Source organism: Buteo buteo, chromosome 13 (genome assembly GCF_964188355.1).
Source record: "Buteo buteo chromosome 13, bButBut1.hap1.1, whole genome shotgun sequence".
In the NCBI taxonomy this organism is placed as follows: Eukaryota; Metazoa; Chordata; class Aves; order Accipitriformes; family Accipitridae; genus Buteo; species Buteo buteo.
In genome coordinates, this window is record NC_134183.1 from 32,901,001 (window position 1) to 32,916,973 (window position 15,973).

The 15,973-nt window shown below is 37.6% G+C and overlaps 1 protein-coding gene across 1 annotated transcript in view; it reads right to left on the reverse strand.

The window, feature by feature from the left end:
* Positions 1 to 740: 740 nt before the first annotated feature.
* TRPM1 (transient receptor potential cation channel subfamily M member 1) overlaps positions 741 to 15,973 on the reverse strand; it is a 108,407-nt gene continuing 93,174 nt past the window's right edge. The window contains exons 23-27 of the mRNA XM_075045443.1: positions 15,478 to 15,652; positions 9,742 to 9,886; positions 7,374 to 7,573; positions 6,082 to 6,214; positions 741 to 4,196 (exon numbers count right to left, since the gene is read on the reverse strand). Of these exons, the coding sequence (XP_074901544.1) occupies positions 2,918 to 4,196; positions 6,082 to 6,214; positions 7,374 to 7,573; positions 9,742 to 9,886; positions 15,478 to 15,652 (1,932 nt within the window). The 3' untranslated portion in view covers positions 741 to 2,917. The remainder of the gene's footprint in view (positions 4,197 to 6,081; positions 6,215 to 7,373; positions 7,574 to 9,741; positions 9,887 to 15,477; positions 15,653 to 15,973) is intronic.

Here is a 15,973-nt window from a genome sequence, read left to right on the forward strand (position 1 = left end):
TCAGTGTAATGTCTCTGTGTAGACATAGCCTTAGAGTACGTACTCTTTAGACTTGACCTGGTTCAGTATAGGTCAAGCGCATAATAAAAAATGCTAAATGGAATTCACAGTGATGCTGCTGTGGAGTCACCACATAAGCAGTATTAAACATGCCTCTTCAGAAATGCAAATTCTGTGCTTGCATCCTTTCAGCCAGTATTCAAGAAAGCATGTAGGCAGACATGCAAATGTGTTGATCTTTGTTCTGTTTAGTGTGCTCCAAATCTACTCAGTCTTCTATGCACATACAGAGCCATATTTAAATCTTATTAAAATGGCTGTATGTCTAAAATAACTCTGCCAAAGCCAGTGCAGTTACTTCACATTTAATGGCAGAGAGATTATCATTTCAGTTCATGCTATGCAAGAGCACAGAAAATATCCAAGCCTTATAAAGTCATCACTGTATACAGAACTTTATGGAAAATTACTGGCAAATGTTGAAAAAGAAACTTTGCTTAGAAAATGTTCAGCCCATGCACTGCATAAGAAGAAACAGGTAAGTGAAGTGCTTTGATATCATTATAGTGAAATATTTGTTATACTGAATTAATTTCACATCTTTTTCATGTGTTTCTTTATAGATATTTTTACACAAAGGAAGTAAATAAATACAAAGGTAAAATGTTTTTGTTTGAAATCTACATGCTATCTGATAAATTTGTAATGTAAATGCTAAGAAAATAACTGGTCAAACAGAGCATGATTTAACACACATTTTATAAAGACAATGTAACAAGAGGTATGCAACACACTGTATTTTCTTCCACAATGCATACTGCTTGTTTAGCAAAGTGCTGAAAAGCTGCATCCCTTTGTGTTTGTTAATGAATCACTTTCTGGTGAGTGTGCAGGCAAACAATAAAAAGGCATTGGCAAATTGGAGGCTATTTTAACCACACATACAAAATGGCTATATAGTTGCATACAATGGTAACACAGAAGTAAACATGGAAGTGAAAAAATTTCAAATGTCATTCTGTTTTTACAAAACGTCAAGTTCCCTAAAGTTGAATAAAAGAGAAGCCCACATGAAAAGCAAAATGTCAACACTGTTCTGACAACAGTGAAACCAGTAAACCTGCTAACAAGACCAAGCTAGCAAAAATCCATGGTAAATGACTGAACTTTCAGAAATGTCATGCAGTTACCATGATCATTCAGTATGGTAACAGTACTTCAAGGTGTAAGTATGGATGGAGTATGAAAATATAATACAAACAATAAAAAACTGATGTCGTCAATGCAGTTGTAGAGTGTTCCATCAATCTCTGCATTTCAAAATGCTGTAAGCAGCATTATCAAGGGGGATACTGAGACCTACAAACTGTGGAGCTGATGGTGGGAGAAAAAAAAGAAATTCTGTCTTTTCAAAATAGTATATGAATAAGTCCTGATGGTTAATGAATTAAGCATAAACTTTTGACCAGTATTCTGTGAACAAGTAACATGCCTTTAACTCGTTTTCTTTCTTGTCTGTTCACTGGTACGCATCCCCTACAAAGAGAGGTGCTGAGTATTTGGGAAAACAAAATTCCTAAAAGGTAACAGAGAAGAATGAGGCAAATAACATCACACTATTATGAAGAAAACTATCAAAATCTAGTACTTAGAATGCTGCTGTTGAGACAAGTGTGCTGGGAAACTGTAGCTATAGATGTGGCTTTCCAGTCTTAGTTGTTAAGGAATAGAAAACACTTTCACTGTAGAGACCTTTTTTCCTTTTCACATTTGTTTTTGAAATTTACTCAAGAAAATGTATGGAATTTCTATTCTCACCTGGAAAAATTATTTTTTGTTTAGACTGACTCCTAGAAACTGTTCCTTGTTCCTCATGTGTCATCATAATGAAATTGCAAACTGAAAGATGAATTTGTCACAGTAGATTTGCTTCAAAAACAGATTGGCTGCATTCTGATCTTGCCTACATTCTGATCAGAACACCTTTCCTGTTTTGATTTGGTTTGGTTTTCCTCTGCAGGCATTTTTAAAAAAGCCAGATTCTTACTCTACATGGACTTCTGTTGTAATCCCCATTTATACAAAACACTAATGCAGATCTTGGACTCATATTATTAAAAACTCTATATACTTCATATACTTAAAATCTCCCTAAACAGTTTGAAACAATGATCACTGTTTTTCAACAGTTTAAGGCTGTCAGCATGCTTTGGGGTGGGGACAGATATGATCCTGAAAGCAAGATTATGTCGCTAAAGCTCAAGGACAGGTCAAGAATATGTCTACACATGGCTTTCCAAATCAGGTTTCTCCAAACACAACTGTATTTTGCCACTCAGACCTATTTTAGTGGATGATAACTGCTATGTTATGCCTTTCTGAAAGAGGAGCTAAGCAGCATGCATGAAATCGGAAGTGAAAGAGGGGACTGCATAATTTTTCCTTGCCTCCAACAATTTTGGTTTGATCTGAAAAATGGCCACAAAGAAACCAGCTGCATAGGTAAGGACAAAAACTAAGACTGGTTAAAAATTTGTTCAGTTTAAGAAGTCTTCTGATAAAAAAGAAGAAAAAACATTTTCTAAATTATTACATAATATTGTCCTTCTTTCAAGAGCTTTTATAAAGAGCTTGTCAGTAAATGAGCTTATGAGGGAGGTCAAAATGGAACAAAGAAAGATCTATAGTGTTGGCATCTGTGGACTGTGCCTACTTTTTATCTGCCCCTGAGAGAACATCTCCCTTTCACCTGACCCAGCAAGCATTTATTTAAGAACTGAACAAATATCTATTAAGTTTAAAATTAAAAGAAACACATGCAAAATTCTTCTTTTGAAATTAATTTTAAAATCCATAATTTGTTCAATTAGTCATGCTGCTTTTTTGACTGTCGATAAAACAGGGGCCATGAGCCACTTTAACATTCAGTTTCTGTGGATGGGTTTTCTTGCCTAGCTTTCTGTTCTTCTGTTGCACTGCCAAATGCTACCACCAAATTAGTTACGCTGCTGGCATGTCCTGGTCTATTTAATCTGTCCTTTATAGACTTGGCTTTCGGAGAATGGCTGTGCAAACTCTTTGACCGTACTGATGGGAACCCAGAAGTCCTTTCTGGCTTTACTGATAGTAAATTCTCTTTCTCAGCCTTTACAGTGGCAGGCATAGAGGTGTAAGAGGCACTCATACCTGCTTCACCAACATTACTGTCATCATCTGTGTCCATCTGTAACTGTTTCTGCTCTGCTTGCATTTCTGCTTCAGAAATAAAACCAGGGTATTCTGGAGGACGTTCTTGAGAAAGTTGCTGCTCAACTTCGTATTTCCACTCTGTGGCCCATTGTTCAATTGTAGAAGGGCACACCTGATCCATGATGGTACTATACTCTGTGGTCCAGTTGTTAACTCCTCCAACCAGCTTCCCACCGTGTGCAAATATGAAGCTCCTTGACTTCATCATAGTGGTCTGACAAGCACTGAATGTTTCAGGAGGAAAGTAGCGCATTGCTTTAGATTTGTCCAAGGGATAAGAGATGGTTGCTTCTAACTTGGTACGTTCTACTTTTAACTGAGTGTTCTGAAAATCTGATCTTGGTACTGACTGTCTGTTTGTAACAGCATCCATCTGGTTTATACTTTGAGGAACCATTCCATCACTCTTGAAAAGCCCCTGCTTTTCATCCCCCAAACCTCCTGAACCAGAACAGGGTCTGGAAACATTCTGCGCAATTTCTAATGTAGACTTACTGTAATCTGCTGTGGTGACTGCATTAGCACTACAGGTATAATGGAGATTGGTGTGGTGTTCTGGAACCAGCATCCTTGGGTCTGCTCCATCTTCTTTGGTACCAATAGAATGGGCTTTTTTACGCAATCCCATGGCTGGTGACATAGGAGTGGTACTGTCATCATATGTTAACTCATCGCCCCCGACATGGTATCTGTACATGCTGTAGCCATCAGAGCTGTTAACGCTGCTTTGCCTTAGGAGATATGCAGCATCACACTCAGACGAAGCCCGTGAACGTGTATATGTCAGCTCAGATTTGTCAATACCTGCCAGCTTCTCAAGAGCATTCACCATCCGACCAGATAGTTCTTCCAATTGAGAAAGTCGAAGGTCGACTGTTTGAAGAGAAGCTTTCATAAAATGTTCTCTTTCATTCACTTCTTCTAGCCTCATAGACATATTTTCAACTCTGTTGGGTATAAAAGAGGAAGCATAGAACAGAAGCCGGGGAACGGTGCAGTAACCTGTTATAGGCACCCAGCTACTGATTTCTTCATAAGGCAGAATTTTGTGCTATGTATCATGCCTCATTCTTTTTTCCTATGTGTAGCATCAAAAGCACATGCATTTTCCTGTTATCTATGCTTTCCATAGACCATATTAGAGGGCTGTTTGAACTTTGCCCTTATTTACATGTCAGGAGAGTACAAAGAGTTGCAGCCCTTAGGGACAGCCTACTATTAACATTTCTGAGTGTGCCACCCACTTCACATTCAGTTGTCCTTTCACTGTGAAGCATCAATTAACTATATGAAAAATACTTTCTAATGACGTGCTCACAGGATGACTTAAAATAGCATCAACACATGTTGTAAAACAGGTTTTGTAGCTGTGTGAGAGAGAACATAATGCTGGTGCGTATCGGATTACTTTCGCTCTTGAAATACCTTTCAATTACGAATCAGCTGAAGGGAGTGGAATTACTGTCTAGTTCAATTAAAATAATACTTTTTCCCATTTTCTTTTATCATTTATATCATAATGGAAGTGATGGTACCAGAAGAATGCATATAAAAATAATGCATTAGAATGTGACTTAGAGATCATACACTAGTAAATCAACTGTGGAAATTAAATTAACATTCTTTTGCTCTCACACACAAAAGGTGACAAAGCATCTGGAGCAAGAAGCCATGAGAAATATGCAAATCTGCTTTGTGCCCATAGACCATAGTGAATCAGTGAGGCTTATCAGCCCTGCTTTGTTCTCTGCCACAATGCCTAGGATTTTGACAAATTGCTATGGATAAATAGTGTGATAGAAACTACGCAAATACATGTAGCAGGTTTCATTTACTTCTCTATTCTTAAACTCCACATATAATAATGCAAGATGTTCAGGGCCTTCCTTCAAGAGAAAGATGTTTATCCATTAAAGAATTATATGGCTCATAGAGCTACTTCATAAGAAATGAGGGGATGGGGGGTGAGGGAGGGGGAGAGAGAGAGAGGGAGTAGATGGAGTAGTTCATCATCAGAATACTGTGAGGTAGATTAAGGTGAGAGTGTGTTTAAACTGTGTATCATTTTCCTTACAGGGCAAATTTTTCATAATTTCAAGGAAGTGACAAAAGACCCCATCCTTTCGCTTGCTTAGAACTAGTAACAGAATAGGCAGAGCCTTTGGGAACAGTCCTACCAAGTGACCTGGTAAAAAAGTGCTGCTGCCATTATCACTGTGTGCTTACACAGCAATATGCAAACATTACCTAGTCCTCAGAATAGCTTAATGATTTACATATGAATATCCCCTGTCTTTTAAATGGGGAAGTTCATACTGAAAAGCTAAATGCCTTGTTCAAAGCTTCCAAGAGAATCTGTGGCAGAGATTAAAATTCAGCAGTTTTGAGTGCTGGACCCCAGTGTAAACCATAGGTCTAAGGGAAGAATCGTGAGTGCTTTTGTCATTAAGCTCCAACATGTTTCTCATGGTTGGATGAGCTGTTGGAAGGTCAACAAGTAGTAATTTGCTCAAACGGATAAAAAGCATAACTGTGATCTTCAGATGGGTGAGAGGGAAAAAATTCATTATGAACAAAAGTGTTCTTACACCAAAGCTTCCCAAACCAGCAGCCTTAGTGACATACTAGTAGGAACAAGAAAAAGCTTGCTCTTGTGAGAGATGCACCTGCACAGATATTTACTCAGGATTCAGATCAGCTTCTGAATTGGTGGTGGTTTTCTTCAAGATCTAAATCTTTTGTACTTTAACTCAACTTTAGTTATAATGAAGACACAAAAAGGCAAATACTGTTCCAGATAAGTGGTGTGGGTTTTTTTCTTATAATAGGTACCTTTCAGAGGTAACTCTGATGCGTTCATCATTAGATGATTGCTGTTCATCCTCTTTTTCCTGGAAGTATTCTTCTACACACTGCTCTTCAAACTCATACAGTTTTTTTAGCTCTTCATCATTCAGAAATAACTCTGTGCAAAACAGAAGAACACAACATGAGTTTCCTTTTTCTGAAATTCTGGCAGTCAATTTAAATCCAATTTAGCAGATTATTTTGGACATATGGATACTGCAGATTCTACTCCTGCACTAAATGAACAGATGATTTTGTAAATAGGGAATGAGCACTTAGCCAAAGATGGCCACAGCCGTGAAGGCAATGTAATACATTATGACTATCATCTCCTTTTATGACCATCCACTGGGGGCTATATTTTCTCAATGACCTTTGCACTTTTTAACAGCAGAGCTGTGCATTGAACAAACTGACTAGATTTTACAGGATAAAGACTAGGGCAATCTCTGCCAGTTTGACTGTTCCTTCACTCAAATATTGTTCTTAAAAGGATGCCAGTTATAGGCAACAGATAATCTAATATAACAGATTGTTTTCTAGACATTCTTTGGATGAGAGCTTCAAAACTTATAATCATGTAAGGAAAATCCAAGGGAAATACAGGCTCTTCAGAACATTTAATCCTTTATTTGAATTTGTCTCTTTGTATTTGGAGGATTACATTTACTTTTTTCCCTTTTTTTCCTTTTTTAACTCAGAATCATATTGTGCAGAAATATGTTTCCTGTGAAATGTAGAAATACAGGGATAATTGTGAGCATCTGATTATTTCAATGAGGCATATAATGAAAATAATAATCAACAATTACAGACTATGTTAGGAGAAGAATCCTCACAGCTCCCCTGTGAAATGACAGGTAAATCTCTAACATGGAGAAATGAAAGTGGGGATACTCTTAGACACAGATTGCTCACAATCAGAGCTGACACTACAGATGACATTGGAAACTGTGATCCCTTCTTCTCAATTTCCTATTTGCCCTTCCCAACATATGGACTTCACTAGAACTTGGTAAAACTGGATTAAGTAGATGTCATTTCACTGTTTTAAAGAAAGCACGTTAAAGAAAGTCTTCATTAGCAGCACACCATTGCATATTCTCAGGAGCCCACAGAGCTCAAGAGCTGTTAACTTGATATAAATTTTGTCCCATACTGTCTTCTGCAAATACACTTGACCGTCAATGTGAACAAAGTAGTTCAGCATTGGAAAAGCTGCTGCTTTCTGCTAATATGGTGCAAAGAGTTCAATTAAGAGAAGATTTCTTGCATACTCAGTCCCCTGTCACGCTCATCCTGGTCTCCTTCACCCTTCTTGCAGCGACAGCAGATTCGCTTGATGATTATGTAGATGTGGCTGAAGATAATCATTGGTGGTGGGAGGACAGGTCTGTCATGGAATGTCATGATCAGCTGGTACCGCTGAAACTTCCAGACTTGGTTGGATATTGATTTTACCTCAAAGAAGGTATTGCTGAAAGGGAACATAGGTACAGTTTCTATTAAGCCCCTAAGTTTACTTACCATTGAGCAAGTACTATGTTGAAAAAAGTAGCAGCTAAATAACAACATGAGGCCACATGACTTGCTTGGTTCAGCTCTCTGTTGATGCTGCTGAACTTGCTGAACTGATGATTAACTTGAACTCATGATTTCACTACTCCTTTTGAGGACAGCAAAGCAGAAGGTGCTCTGCATCCCTTATGCACCACCTTAGACTATTTGCTCCTACTGTATAAAGTCTTGTAGGTGTCAGTGAAAAGAAACTTGCACAATTTATGAATCACATAGTTGGTATTTTGGGGCTTGGTTATAAAGTATTTCTTTTAACACATGCCAGTATTTGATATTACACAAAGTATTAAATCCATGAAAGGTATTTTGTATGCTAAACCCAGAAGCTTCACATAGTTTGCCTTTAATATGCTAATCAGCTTGACCTACATAGAAGACTTTTCAAGTTTTACAAGATGTCCTAAATTCAAACTTTATTCACTCAAACTTCTGACTCAAAAACATGGTACATATTCTTGTAAAGGAATTTGTTCTTGGAAGCCATGGCCTCATCATTTCTACACCAAAATAAGGTGTGTTATAAAGATGTTTTATTTTGTGATTCAGTGGATATGAAGGAGTATAAGTGATAGTATTCAATCCAGAGATAACAATAGTCAAGGTTATGAAATACCAACTAAGAGAAAGCAGACTTTATGTTCTGTCTTAGATAAAGCTTTTCAAGCTATTTTAAAGTATGCTCAGACAGCTCACTCTGATGACGATGATGATGATATTGGCACTTCCTTTTTTATATTTTCTGTCCACTTCTTTTCTAACTTACTGTGCTTTAGAGTATCTACAGTCACAAAACCAGTTAAAATATCTCTTTGAAATCAGAGAATTCTTGAGTTCACATAGCTTTTGGTTTCTTTTGGCTAAGTATACAGGAGATTATTTACCAATGATGAATGACAATCTGCCTTCATTCTGTGTCTCCTGCATAGCAGGAATTCCCCAGCTAGATCTCACCCCCTTGCAACCATGCTGGGGTGGCAGGAGTTAACAGAATGACCTACTTCCCAAACTGCTGATTCCTTGGTCCTTCAGCCAATAGTAGCTACCATTGTAAGATTCTTCGCCTTTCCCCTAGCGATGTGACTGGCATTTGAGCACTTCAAAATTCATGACCTTTTAAGCTACATACATCAAATGAAAGACAGGCTTTGTGAGCTGTAGATTTCTAGGCACACAATGAACTATTTTTGTGGTTGTGACATCAGCTACTTAGGCCAACAAGCCCTTCCACACCACTTGTTTATGGGCATCAAAAATGGATCACCTGCTTTTCTCAGGTGGTGTGTTCGGAAAGTCTTACTAGCAAGTAGTTATTTCAAGTTTTGTTTTGTTTTGTTTTGTTTTTTCAGTCCCTAGCTCATGACAGGAAAAGCATGCAACATAACTGTGGGTAGAAAGAATAAACAGCAGAAACTTATTTAGTTTTACTCCAGAGAATTCTAAATATAGATTTGTGGAATAACATTAAGAATATGCACAGTGCACATTGCTTGGACTGGCCACAGATCTTGGCAACATGTAGCCGTCCTTTCTCTTGGTTCAAGGCAATATAGACTCCTTTTCTGGGTCATACAAGAACTCTGCAAGGCCCTAATTTCTTTGTCTAAATGAAAAGCAAAACAAGAAGAAGAAAGAAAAAGCAGCCAGATGATGTATCAATAGCGGAAATGCCTCCTGCTTTTGATGTTCAGATTTTGATCCTGCAGTTCTATCACAGAATCATGTTTGCTAGTAGTTACATGGGCTTCCATCATGTATGTAGCAGGTTTCATGGATTCTATTTTAAATCTTTCTATAGCAGTCTTGAGGCCTGTCACTATCCACCAAATGGTAATTGCAAGTAGCCAGATTCTCTCATATGCATTACTGCAATTGCTGGCAAATTCAAAACAACCTTTCCTCCACTCTTTCCCAGTATATACACTATTCCAAGTATTTGCCAGTCATGTTCATAGACTAATTAGATTCTGAGTATGAATGCAAACCCTTGCAAAATCAGTTGATGGGCTCCCAAAGAAACTTTTATCTCGGCAATAAGAAAGTAAAGATACCGCATGATCATTTACATACTTGAAGACAGCAATCAGAAGGTTTACCAACAGGATATTTGCTACCAAGAGGTAACAGGCCATAATAGCAGGAGTGAGCCAGGCCCCTGGTATACATGGAGGGAGGCGTTTACCATCATCATCATAAAGATTGTCCCCACAAGGAGCTGAAGAAAAAACATGAAAGTTATTTTTAATAAATTGCCCGATACTTAAAAACACTATTCACATTTATTTAATGATGACACATGCATAAAATTTGTCAAGCTAAACAAATTTTATCGGTTTATTTCCAGTAGCAAGTATGTATAATTTCTGCTTCAAATTCTGCTTCTAACTACAGCATACAAAAATAATTCCCCATAATAGTGAACAGAGAGGTAGCTCCAAGTTTACTGCGTATAGTGTGGCTTCCTCTTCAAATTCATATGGATTTTCTTTTTCTCATCGTAATAGTCTAGGACAAGGTCTTAATGTGCATATATACATATTAATAGTGGAATTAAAAAAAAATTCTCCAACGAAACTTCTGTGCATACCTTGCCAAAGATATAAAAGGATTTACTTAGTGGTCCCAGATTGCTGAGCATAAATTAAACCTTTATTGGGGGCTCTGAGTGTACTAAAGAGGCCTTAATGATCCTGACCAGCTTCACCTGGAATCCACGCCTACACCCTCTATGCATACCTGTTCCTGCCTGAGCTCTGTCAGGTGTGCAGGTCTCAGCCCTGCCTCCTGGATGGACCTTGGACCTGTGTTTGTCCCCTGGATGGACCCTTCTTCTGTCTCTGGCCCTGTCTCATTTTGCCCTAGACTGGGCACTAGACTATTTGCCCTAGATGGACCCTAGACTATTACTTGTCCTGTCTGGGGCTGTTCATGTTGCCAGCAGGTGGCCTTGCCGCCACTTTCAGGCCAATTTCTGTTTCCCTTATTTTTCACAATAATTCTAAATTCCAGATAAAATTTTAAACCAAAGAGATAAAATTATAAAATGAAAATTATATAGTAACAGCAAAATAGACTGGTGGGAATGAGACAAAAATTAAGAATATTGATCAATTTGATATTAAAAAATTGCCTGAAGTAATCCTAAGAATACATAGGTTGTCTTGGGGTAAGAGCTATCTTAGAGTTGGGTAAATGCAGCAAGTTTGTTCTGTCTTTAAATGCTGTGCCAATGTATCTTATTTCAAATACAAGGCTAACTTTTGAAACCATTTAGTAGCAGGCAAAGTGTTTATCAACCACAAATTCTTTAGCTGAAATCTCTAGTAAATACTAAGTTTCACAATGAGTTCATTACAGATTTAGTTTATGTGAATAGACAAACTATTTTTTTAAGCATTTTGCAAAAACCCCAATGCTTCAATCTCACCTGAAAAATACTTCAATTTGAAAAGAGACTAATCTTATTTACTGTGGACTGAAAGAGATATTTAGACTATGATTAATAAAATATATTTTACTTGCTTTTCAAACATCAGACCTACATTATTCCTGTTTATCATAAGAAAAGTATAACAGGAAAGTCAAGCAAATCATAATATTATTCACATGGACCAATGAAAGTACTGCCAAAGAAACACTAACATTGTATGTAAGTAATCAAAAGGAATTAATTATATCATGACACTCATGCATCATAATTTTTAAAAAGGATTATTTTACTGTCAATGTACTAGAGACAAGTCATAGCAACCACATAAGCTCAATTAAAACTTCTGACCTACAATCTGTATTACAATAAAATATTTTTCCTCTGTTTCTTTTCAAATAAAACTATTACAGTAGAAAAACAAGATTCACACCTGAATATTGGATAAGCCCTATAGTTAAAATGCTAGTATCTAGTGAAGAAAAAGATTAATGAACATATTCAGCTAAATGAGATAGTCAGCTCTCCACAGGAGACTTACGATTAATTTCCATGGCATAGACTGAACAGCATTCCAAAGGAACGAAATATAAAAGGAGGCAGGAAAGAAAGAAAGAAAATAGAATAATATAGAAAAAAAAAACATAAAAAAGATGATTGAAAATACAGTTTTGCCACCAAGAAAAGGTAAGCAAGTCAAATGTCAGAACAGTAGAGACATATGCTTAGAAACATCTTTGTTAAAAATGCATTGCATTCTGCAATTTCCTTTTCATGTTGTTTTCCCTAAATGTTACATATGGCAGTGAATTCATGATATTAATAATAAATCACAAAATGCTTCTGGCAGATGATCATTTAAATATACACGGTATCTCAGGCAAGTCAACAAAACTGGCAGTCACCACAAACACAAAACAACTCAAAATTATCACATTAAATCATTCTTTTAGCTATTATGGAAACATTTCCTCCTTCTTTTTTTTCTCCTCCCCCCCTTTTTTTTTTTTTTTTAGGAACCACCCTGGCTTTGAGTCTGCCAGCTGTTTCTATTTAATAGCTACATTTCTGTTAATAGTCATGATACTGATGTTATTATTGTGTACAGTATCATTAAAGCCCATTTTGACCACCAGTATGTATACTTGCTTGCCAACCCCTAAATGGTGACTGTTAAGAAAAATCACACTATTGAAAGAAACTCAGGTTTCTCTATTGTTTAATACTATGTTGCTGTTGCGTACTAGATGCCACTAACTTCTTGCTCATAGACATCTTTTAAATGGAGTGAACCAGACAAAAGCATCCTGGGTTGCATTAGGAAAGGTGCTACCAGCAAGTTAAGGGAGGTAATTATTCACGTCTACTCAGCTCTGGTGAAATCACATCTGGATTTGTGTGCCTGCTTCTGGGCTACCCCATAGAAATCAAACATGGACATACTGGAAAGACTCCAGTAAAGGGCCACAAAGATTATTAAGGTGATTGGAGCATCTGACAAATGACGGAAGGCTGAGAGTGCTGGGATAATCTAGCCTGGAAAAGAAAAGGGTCAAGGGAGATCTTACCAATGTTATCAATACCTGATGGTGGGTGGGAGTAAAGACGACAGAGCCAGACTCTTCTCAGTGGTACTCAGTGAAAGGAGAAGAGGCAGTGGGCAAAGATAGAAACATGGGAAATTCCATTTAAACCAGGTTGTCCGGAGAGACTGCACGGTCTTCATCCTTCAAGATATTAAAAACCTGACTGGACAGTCCCTGAGCAACCTGATCTAATTTACCCTGCTTTGAGCAGGGAAGTTCGACTAGATGATCTCTATAGGTGCCTTCCAACCTCAGCAATTCTGTGATTTGTCATCTTCAGCTTTAGGTGACATCCTATCTTCAGTGAAGCTATTGACAAAAGTCCAACCACCTTCCTTCAGGTAGAAAATTTGATGTAATATTTTTTCCATAAATTGTTTACACTCATGGGCCTTGGCAAAAATACACATAAGCACTTGCCACAGTGTCAGGTTAGACTGCCCATAGCAATCACTCCCCAATGACTCTGAGGTTGCTTTTGTGGTGTGTTTACAGAGAACCACGGAAAGATCAGTGTGAAAATTTCTTATTGAAAGCAGAAAGATCTTCAGAACTCAGTCATAGACTTCTAGACATAAGAAATTTACAGAATAATTGTAATGCAGTCTAGTTATACCAGTAGAAGTCCTTGTGTAGCCACTTTTATTTCAATATTAAAACAACAACAAAACCACTCATTTCCAAGTTAGCTTATGTTTAAGCTACCGACGCAGCAAACCTTCTGACCTGGGAAGGTTAGTGGAGCAAGTAGCTGGACTGAACTTGTGTAACTGGAAAGCCTGAGCTTTTTTTCCCCGAAATCTTTCGCACTGCTGAAGAAAGATTTCTAATTCAAAGGATGCTGAGTATATAACTGAGAAACTACTGCAAGCATGAGAGAAGTCTGGGACACCACTTACACTAAAGAGATCAGTATTGTTGGTAAGGTATGAGTTTTGAGTTATAAAGAAATCAAACTGTCTACATTGGCAAACATTCTTTGTTCAAAGTGAAGTAGCATTTAAATGCACATTATGAGGCACAAAGGTAATGGATACCCTGTTACAGTCTATTCCTCCCCCATGGGAGAATTAACCCACTTGAGAGATCCTGAGCTTATCCTGGCTCACATGTGCACTGAAACTGCAATAACAGACAATAAACGGCTGGCTTGACCTTTTATTAGTCAAGAGTAATTTACTGTATCATAAATTACATTAATGAGACAAGCATTCGTAAGGAAAACAAAGATGATATGATCTTTGGAACAGTGTACACTGTTCAGAAACAGACTGTCCTGGTTTCAGCTGGGATAGAGTTAATTGTCTTCCTAGTATCTGGTATAGTGCTATGTTTTTGAGTTTGGTATGAGAAGGATGTTGATAACACTGATGTTTTCAGTTGTTGCTAAGTAATGTTTATACCAAGTCAAGGATTTTTCAGCTTCTCATGCCCAGCCAGCAAGAAGGCTGGAGGGGCTTGAGAAGTTGGGAGGGGACACAGCCAGGAGAGCAGACCCAAACTGGCCAAAGGGATATTCCATACTGTGTGATGTCATGTCTAGTATATAAACTGGGGGTAGTGTGGCTGGGAGGAATCACCGCTCAGGGACTAACTGGGTCTCAGTCAGTGGGTGGTGAGCAATAGCATTGTGCATCACTTGTATATTCCAATTCTTTTATTACTATTATTGTCATTATTATTATCATTATTAGTTTCTTCCTTTCTGTCCTATTAAACTGTTCTTATCTCAACCCACGAGTTTCACTTTTTTTTTTTTCCAATTCTCTCCCCAATCCCACTGGGCGGGGGGGAAATGAGCAAGCAGCTGTGTGGTGCTTAGTTGCTGGCTGGGGTTAAACCACAACACAGACTAATGACATTTTATTCCTTTCTAAGCAATTAAAGTACACTTTAATGACATTTGGTATAAAGATTTCTCATGATGGATCTTCATGGTTTTTGAACTTAAGACCTCACAGTTTTTTCAGCCTTCCACTTTACTACTTGTCAATATATGCAGATGGTTGAAATAACACATACACAATGCTGAAATAGCCACTATATCTGAAATAAGTGCAAACTATGTGATACACACTAGAAGAGGCCAGCTGCATGTTTGACTGTACAAATTTCAAATATTAACACAAAACTAGCAGTAACATGACAGTTTCCATCTCCTCTAAAATACTGACAGTTATTTTTTTAAACTGTGCAGCTTTTATATAACAAAGGCTGTTTCCACACCCAAAGCTAATCAAGCAGAATTTCCCTTTTTTGTTTTGTTTTTTTTCTACAGGTGTAGAAAAGAAGAACATGAGTGATTTATGAAATGGAAACATTTCTGGAAAGTAGATAGATGTATCAATGAGAGTAAAAATGTATTAGCTCATTGCCTGTGCTGTGAGTTCGAGATGAAAGTACATGTGTATTTTCATCTCCTGTCCATGGTTTTTTTCTTCTTCTGTTGGAACTGACTATCAGTAAAACATTGGTTCAAAAGAACATTTCAGAATGATCTCTGTTGATCCCTGCAAGTAAACAAAACACTTAATACAGTTATACGCTTGGACAGGAGAGTATTCCAGACTATATCACTCTCAGTGTTAACTGAATTTGAATATAAACTGAGAGACAGAACATGCAGGTGGGGAACAGGAAACTATTCAGTCTCTCTGGAGTCTGTCACAAGAAAACAACAATATAATCACAAAGACAAAACACTACTTCCAAATTAAAAACAATCATTAATTTGGATCTGATCATCTGCCTCAGAAACAGGAAACAGACTCTTACTATGAATTCTAGTCTTACGGTCTATCTGGTCTGCGAACACCTCTCCATAAATCATCCAGTAGGGCATATAGAAGATGTTGCGAGCTAGTCTCCAAGAAGGCTCCTCATCTGGGTGCAGGATAGCTTGGCGGGCTACTCCAAAACTCATCAGAACCACAAGCATGATGACCACAAAGTAAAGCATGTCAATCATCTGCATGGAGAGACCATAAAGAGGCTCTTATCATCACCAGGTAGTACAGTAGCACCAGCATGTCTGTTTGCCAGCATGCATTGAACAAGAAAGTACCGAGAGAACAAAAACATTCCCCTGGATAATTTTCCTGATATTATTCTGTGACTTTAACTACTGATCATGAAATAAGCATACATAAAAATGCAGTAAAACCAGTCATTTAAATGAATACTAGATTTATATTTAAGAAGACTTAAAATGCTAAAATCTTTGCTATCTCTATTCTCTTTTGCATCAAGTGCACTATGCTGTGCTTTCAGCACAGACCTCTTCTTTGGT